This window comes from Meleagris gallopavo, chromosome 1, assembly GCF_905368555.1.
Source record: "Meleagris gallopavo chromosome 1, MGAL_WU_HG_1.1, whole genome shotgun sequence".
Taxonomy (NCBI): domain Eukaryota; kingdom Metazoa; phylum Chordata; class Aves; order Galliformes; family Phasianidae; genus Meleagris; species Meleagris gallopavo.
The window spans coordinates 129,804,345-129,811,966 of NC_139404.1; the positions used below are offsets into that span (position 1 = coordinate 129,804,345).

Below are 7,622 nucleotides of genomic sequence, written 5' to 3' on the forward strand. Positions count from 1 at the left end.
CTGTAGTATAACAGCTTACACACTGTATGTACCAAGCGTGACTTCTGATTTGTAAATGTAGAAAAAAATCCTTTGAAGATTATTAGCTGTCTTCTGATAGTTACGTGGAGTAATGTTTGTTGTTATAACAGTTCGTTTGCAAGTATGTTGCTAGATTTTTCATATTATAAACCACCTTAAATATTTTGTTCAAGGAAGCAATAACACAGACAGAGTTGGGGATTTATTACCAGTAATTTTCATGGTAAAAGAATGTAATAATATATTCTATATATAATATAGAAAAGAATATAATACTCCTAGCTACGTTGTACAATTGTTTCCCCTTTATTTCAGCTTCCCTTTTTTTTCCTGGTGTTATATTGTGATTTTAATGCACAGTATTCCTAATTTTGACCAGTGAATAAAATTGGATTTTGTTTTAGAGCCTTTTCAGAGGTGAATCTGGGAAAAATGTTAGTCCTTTGTTATTAGACATTTGTTGTAAGCAGTGGATTTCGTTGAGGGATTCATTTAAACAGTTTATAGACTGTATAAAAACTGATTTGATGAGCAAGAGCTAATCTGGTGGCTTGCTACAGCAAAAAGGTTAAGAAACTCTTTGCCCTACTCTCATTCATATAGCCATATCCTTTCCCTTCAGCTTTCAGCATGTGCCAGTTCAGCTGTTAAATGAAGCCTTCTATGAACTTGGCAAGAAATTAGTTACCTGAAACAGTATGTTGAAATGAGGGGATATGGGGAAAAAGACAAAGCCACTACCCCTTATATCAGTAACATACTATTAAAATTGCAACCCTTCTATGAAACAGCAGTCCCATGCTGTGTTTTCTCATCAAGTTGGAATGTGTGTGATAGCTGAAGCAAATGTTTACATTTTTATATGCTTATATGTATATGTGTGAGTGTGTGTTGGGCATCTAGCTCATTTTGTTTGTAACTCTTATCACCACCTCATCACCATAAGTTTCAGTTCATAGAATCACAAAGGTTGGAAAAAACCTCTCAGATAATTGAGTCTGTCAGCTCATCCCTACCATGCCCACTTACCACATCCCCAGTGCCACATCTACACGGTTCTTGAACACCTCAGCCAAGACAGTGACTTCACCACCTCCCCTGGCAGCACATTGCAATGCTTCACAATCCTCTGTAAAGAAATTTTTCCTAAGATCCGATATGAACATTCCCTGACCACTACCTTAAGCCAATTATTATCCTGTTGCTAGTCACCTGGGAGAAAAGGCCAACTCTCACCTCACCACAGCCTCCTTCCAGGTCATTGTAGAGAGCCTTCTCTTCTCCAGACTGAACAATCCCAATTCCTTCAGCCACTCCCTATCAGACTTGAGCTCCAGACCCATCACAGATCCATTGTCTTTATCTGGACACTCCAGGGCCTTAATGTCTTTTTTGTAGTGAGAGGCCTGAAACTGTACACAGCACTCAAGATGTGGCCTCACCAGAGCTGAGTACAGAGGGACGATCACCTCTCTGCTGGCTGGACTATTTCTGAGACAAGCCATGATGTCACTGGCCTTCTTAGCCAACTGGGTCCACTGCTGCCTCGTGTTCAGCCAGATGTTGACTAGCAGCACCCCTACATGCTTTCCTGCTGCATGGCTCAGTGATGGAACTGCATGTAGTCCTGTTCTTTGGCTAGAATCAGCATAGAAAAGCCTTTGAGGAAAGTCCACCACTTATAGTAACTAGAATTCGATGCAATTTCATCCACGTTTTTGATTACATTCTGCTCTTGCACCATTGGATTTATCAAAGTTAAAATCTCTGTTAACAGCGTGCTGCTTCTTCGTCAGTAATAGGAGGGATAGAAGGTTGTATACATGCAGCTTCAGCTGGCGTTGTAAGATTTAGTATCGCAAGGCTCATGCATGCTTTTAGTGGTAATGTGAGTACTAGCATTTTGAGTAGCTTCTGTTACCTTAAAGGTAAGTAGCTTTTCTTTCCCATTAAATTCAGCATAATTCTCAATGTTTCAGAGATGTTCTAATATACAGAGGTTTATAAAGCTGTTTTACATGTTGGTGGTTTGTTGGTTTGTTTTTTTTTTTTTTAAATATAGCCATAACTATTTAAAATAATTTTTTACAGGCATGTTCACATACGATGAATCTACAAAACTGTTTTGGTTTAATCCGTCCTCTTTTGAAACTGAGGGTCAGTTTACACTGATTGGCATAGTGCTGGGGCTCGCCATTTACAATAACTGTATACTGGATGTACATTTTCCCATGGTTGTCTACAGGAAGCTAATGGGCAAAAAAGGAACTTTCCGTGATCTGGCAGACTCTCATCCTGTAAGTTCATTATATTCTTTGTGTTTATCACCGCATTTTCTGTGCGCTGCCTTAATGAAGTTTTCAATTAAATACAGTAGAACTGTCCAAGTTGAAAGTAAACTAACCTTGTGTGTAGAGTCTGTATCTGTTTAAACAAATCGATAGCAATGAAAACCTATATCTGACTTGGTGGAGGTTGTGAACAAATAAGGCTGGATATTAATAGAGCTTAGTTCTATTTTTTTTTTTTTTTTTTTGCAAACTACCAAAGTTGCTTAATGTTGTGTGTTATTAACTAACTATTAAATAGTTTATTAACATGACTTGTTGTTAATCATTGTTTAATAGCTTCCCAAAGAGATTTCTAAAACAATAGCTAGAACTGCATTGTATCGTTTTCTACAAAATACATTACAGTGGCTCTTGACCTGCAAAGATTTGATGCTTGGATTGTGCTTCCTCTTGGTATTTTAATATAACTTAAAAACTTACTTCAGAGCTTTCACAAACCAAAGATGAAGTTCCAGGTAATCAAGCCACTCAATACTTTCTTTAACAGTAGAACATGGAGGATGGATAGGGGCTTCCCTACCCGGGTACAACCAAGGGTTTCAAATCCTGTCATTTCCAATATAAGAGATTTTAAGAGATGCTGTGAAATGTTGAAAGAATACAGCTAGTAAAAGAGTGAGGCTTTCATGTAAACTTTCAGTAATTAAAACATAAAGAGGGAACTTATTACTTCCATTTAACTACAAAAATACATTTGCACTTGTTTTTTCTTTTACCTTCAGTTTGTATTCAGTCTGAGTCCTACACCTCTGTCCTAGCCAAAGAATTGTTTCTGTTCTGCATAGGCTTTGGTTTCCAGAGAGTCTTAGTCTTTTCCTAAGGCACCGTAAGGAGGAAGACTGACCATTTCTTTCAGTGGAACTAACTGTCAAAAGTAATTTCAGATTGCACTTGTCAACCTCTGACCTAAGCTGTACTTATTTCGTAAAGACGTTGGGATTTCTTAACTTCTTTACTTTTTTTTTGTACAGACACTTTCTTAATTTAATGACTGTCCTATCTGTGTTGCTTGCTTCCACATTACTTCTTAATTCACTTTTAAATCAAGATGTAGGAGATAAAAACCTGCTGCCCATTTTTTTTTCTCTGATTCAGTTATTTCTGTGATTTTCAATGCACAAATTGAACTTAGTGGTTTAAAGTGTTCTGGATGTAAATTTGGGTTCAAAAGAGTTAAAAGTTAATCACTGGCTCTTAACCCACAGATTAGACCACACGACCCCTGGGTAATAGTAAGCTTTCCTCAGGTCATTATTACCATTTGTTGCCTTTTATCTCTTTCCTTAGCATCTGCTCCTGGTTGCTTTTACAAACACTGAGTGAGTTTGATGTTCATTTGTTAGGAGTGAATGGAAATTAAGTGACTTGTCACAACTGTTTTCATGACAGATTATTTCGTGTCTTCTGATATTGCTCTGTATTGAAACTTACTTACGACAGATCTGTATCTTAATCTAATAGGTTCTTTACCAGAGTTTGAGAGACTTGCTAGAGTATGAAGGAAGTGTGGAAGATGATATGATGATAACTTTTCAAATATCTCACACGGATCTCTTTGGCAATCCAATGATGCATGATTTAAAGGAAAACGGTGATAAAATTCCTATTACAAATGAAAATAGAAAGGTATGCTTTGTGCTCAAATAACTTCTTAAAAGTAATCAGTAATTTTAGGGTGCTCTGTGCAGAAATACTCTGTAGAGATTTGGCCTCACAATGCAAGTGTTAAAGCATTTATTTACTTGTTTTTGTTGTGTTAAAGGGAGCATTGATAAATACATACATATATAGCTTCTGTGGGGGTGTTTTGACCTGCTTGAGAAAGATTTGAGACTTACTCCTTACCATTACTGAGTAGAAGCTGAGCCCAGGTTATCTGGGCGGAGTCATAGAGTTAAATGTATTTTGGAGTCTTACATTAATAGGAGATTCTTTGAGTGAAGTGTGTATCAAAGTACTAAGGATTTCTTGGGGGTTGTTTCCTTACAGGAATTTGTCAATCTGTATGCTGACTATATACTCAATAAATCAGTAGAAAAGCAATTCAAGGCCTTTCGGAGAGGATTCCACATGGTGACCAATGAATCTCCTTTGAAATATTTATTTAGACCAGAGGAAATTGAATTACTTATTTGTGGAAGTAGGGTAAGAGTCCTGAGTGTACATCAGAAAAAGTGGAACTTTTTTGATCCTAACATAATTAGTGGTCATTCTTAAAAATGTCATCTTCTTACAGAATTTAGATTTTCAAGCACTAGAAGAAACAACAGAATATGATGGTGGCTATACAAGAGACTCTCTTATTATTAGGTAATTTTTTTTTTAATTTCTGAAGGATTACAAGCAGTTTGCTTTCCTGTTTCTTTGTAAGGACTTCAGTAGTTTAAGATTTTGTATTTTTGATGTATTGGATTTAAGTCTTCACTATAATTCCACTTTATTCAAGTATTGTCATTAGAACGGATACCATAAGCAATGCTTTGGCCTCCAGTGAGCTTCTGTAAATCTTAAATGTTTGTTTATTTGGGACTTTATCTTTCTCTTATGTCATACAAATAGGACAGTTTAAATAAATAAGCGTTGCTTTGGTTTTCTTTGGGGGAATGAATTGTTTGAATAGGCACAATGTGTGAAGAACTTCTTATTTCTCTGATTAGAAATCAAGCAAACTCAACGTTTTTGAAGAGGGGAAATGTTTTTAGTGTGTTTATTCCTTTTCTGTCCCCATTGACTGGGGAGCAAGAAGAAGGCAAGAATCAGAGACACATGTCTTTGGTCTTCTGGATTTTATCATAAAACTCGTTTGTGATAGAGCAGAGCTCTTGACAGCAATTGTATTTGTGGTGCTCAGGAATGCAGGTGGTTCAACTGGACAGTATAGTGGAACCAGTACTACTCCAGGGGGCAGAAAAATAGTAAGACAAAGAATGTTTGCAGATCATTTATCAGCAGACTTAAAAATATTTAAACTACAGTATTTTGGTAATATTTCTAATTTCTACCTGGTTGTCTCAGTGATTGGTAAATATGTTGTGGTGGGTTTTCTTGAATGTAACTTGTGAATTTGTAAGATTGGTTGGACTTCTAAAATGTCAAAGTTTAATTGCTTTTGAAGGTGTCACACTGAAGACTGATGTCAATTAACTTATTTCTTTCTTCCTCACTAGGGAATTCTGGGAGATAGTCCATTCATTTACGGATGAACAGAAAAGACTATTCTTGCAGTTTACAACAGGCACAGACAGAGCCCCTGTGGGAGGACTTGGAAAGTTAAAGATGATCATAGCCAAAAATGGCCCAGATACAGAGAGGTAAAATTCTGTTTGCTTGTTTATAAATGGAAACAAATTCTGTGCTTTCATTTAATTTATTAACTTAAGTTAAATCTGAAAGTTGAATCTTGAAGCAAAGAGGATGCTCCTAGAATTCCTAAATCCATAATAATGAAATAGCAGTGTATTTTGTTGCATGTAGTGCATGCGTTCTTTCATCTCAATTATTTTCTGTTTTCCCCACAGGTTACCTACATCTCACACATGCTTTAATGTACTTTTGCTTCCGGAGTACTCAAGCAAAGAAAAGCTTAAAGAAAGATTATTGAAGGCCATCACATACGCCAAAGGATTTGGCATGCTGTAATAAATGTAACAAAAGGGATGAAAAAAAAATGATGGTGGTGATGTCCCTGTCCAAAAAGGCCATAAGATAGTGAGCTACAGTAGTCACCTGTGTTTGTGCCTCCCTTCTTTACTGGGGACATTGGGCTGGAACAGCAGATTTCAGCTGCTTATATGAACAAAATCTTTATTTTTTCTTTTAGCGTGAAAGTGTTACATATTCTTTCACTTGTATGTACAGAGAGGTTTTCCTGAATATTTATTTTAAGGGTTAAATCACTTTTGCTTGTGTTTATTACTGCTTGAAGTTGAGCCTTTTTGAGTATTTACAAGAAAACAAACTGTACTCTCCCAAGGAAACTATTGCCATCATTTGTAGACTATGTAACCTTCAAGTATGTGCTATATTTTTGTCCCTGTATCTAATCAAATCAAGAACTGTACTTTTTGAAGAGTTTGCTTTTGAAACTTGAAGTCTTGGAAAACAGTGTGATGCAATTACTGCTGTTCTAGCCCCCAAAGAGTTTCTGTGCAAAACCTTAAGAATCAATAAAGATGGAAGGGAGAACTTGGAATGTTAAATTGCAGCCTTGAAAACTTTACTTTAGTCACAGCACAACAATTAAAATTCATTTCACTATATGTTGTCTTCACATGTCTTGTAATAAATTGTGGTTTTAATTAGAAAAACATTTCTTAGCATAGGAAAAGGTAGAAATTTTAGTTACTTTTTCTAAAAAAGAAAAAAGTTTACTGGGGAAAAGTGCATTTTCAACTGAATGGCTTTAGAGTAGGGAGTGATGAAGTGTTTGGGGCGGGGGGGACTAGGAAGTTTTTGCTACATTATAAACAAAGCATGTGGAAGTGCACTTAAAATGAAGTTTTATTCTTAATTGCCTATTATGTTGACCTTTTAAATAGACAATCCAAAGTCTTCCCTACGCGTTCTGTCATCGCCATTTATTTAATGAATCATTGTTCCTCCTTATCAAGGCACATGATCAGTGTTGCAACATAATCTAAAGGGATGGCTGCTGTGTTTTAATCTCATCTAACGATAAGCAAAATTGAAAAATATTAAACCTAAAGGCCTACTTCATGTTGTACACTTCCAACCATTAAATAAACTGTTAGAAAGTAAGTAATGAGGTTATGTTCATCTGCTACAGAAAACATTCAGTAGGTTTTTAATTTAACTCAACAAATCATATCAGAAATAAATCCTTTACCTTTTGTAGTCTGTGTTTAATGTTAATTTCTCCTGTTGCAATATATGACAAAGGGATTATGCATTTTTAAGCGAAGACATAAGTGGCATATCTCTTTTATAATACAAGCTACAGCTAGCGTGCGGAGCTGAGCTTGTGCCTTGACAATTGCTATAACTGACTACTACAGATCAGATCAGTGGCTGTGTGGAATTGGCATTAAAAAGGCATAGTTTTGAAATCATTGGAGAAAGAAAAGATGTCTTTCAGGATTATTTTAATAATTACTTTCTAGTAGTAGAAACAGACAACTGCTATGTAACTATGATGCTGAATAAAACAGTGACCTTTTTTCACCATGTTTCAGTGAAAAAGAAAACGATTTCCTTACTTTGATAAACTGGATATTAAATTATTTGTTTAGA

The 7,622-nt window shown here is 35.9% G+C and overlaps 1 protein-coding gene across 3 annotated transcripts in view; it reads left to right on the forward strand.

The window, feature by feature from the left end:
* Positions 1-6,571, forward strand: part of UBE3A (ubiquitin protein ligase E3A) — a 48,749-nt gene extending 42,178 nt beyond the window's left edge. For all 3 annotated transcript variants that reach the window (XM_085213556.1, XM_085213548.1, XM_085213564.1), the window contains 6 exons: positions 2,113-2,318; positions 3,834-3,998; positions 4,362-4,517; positions 4,609-4,682; positions 5,540-5,683; positions 5,891-6,571. In XM_085213556.1, the coding sequence (XP_085069682.1) occupies positions 2,113-2,318; positions 3,834-3,998; positions 4,362-4,517; positions 4,609-4,682; positions 5,540-5,683; positions 5,891-6,011 (866 nt within the window). In that variant the 3' untranslated portion in view covers positions 6,012-6,571. The remainder of the gene's footprint in view (positions 1-2,112; positions 2,319-3,833; positions 3,999-4,361; positions 4,518-4,608; positions 4,683-5,539; positions 5,684-5,890) is intronic.
* Positions 6,572-7,622: the final 1,051 nt, after the last annotated feature.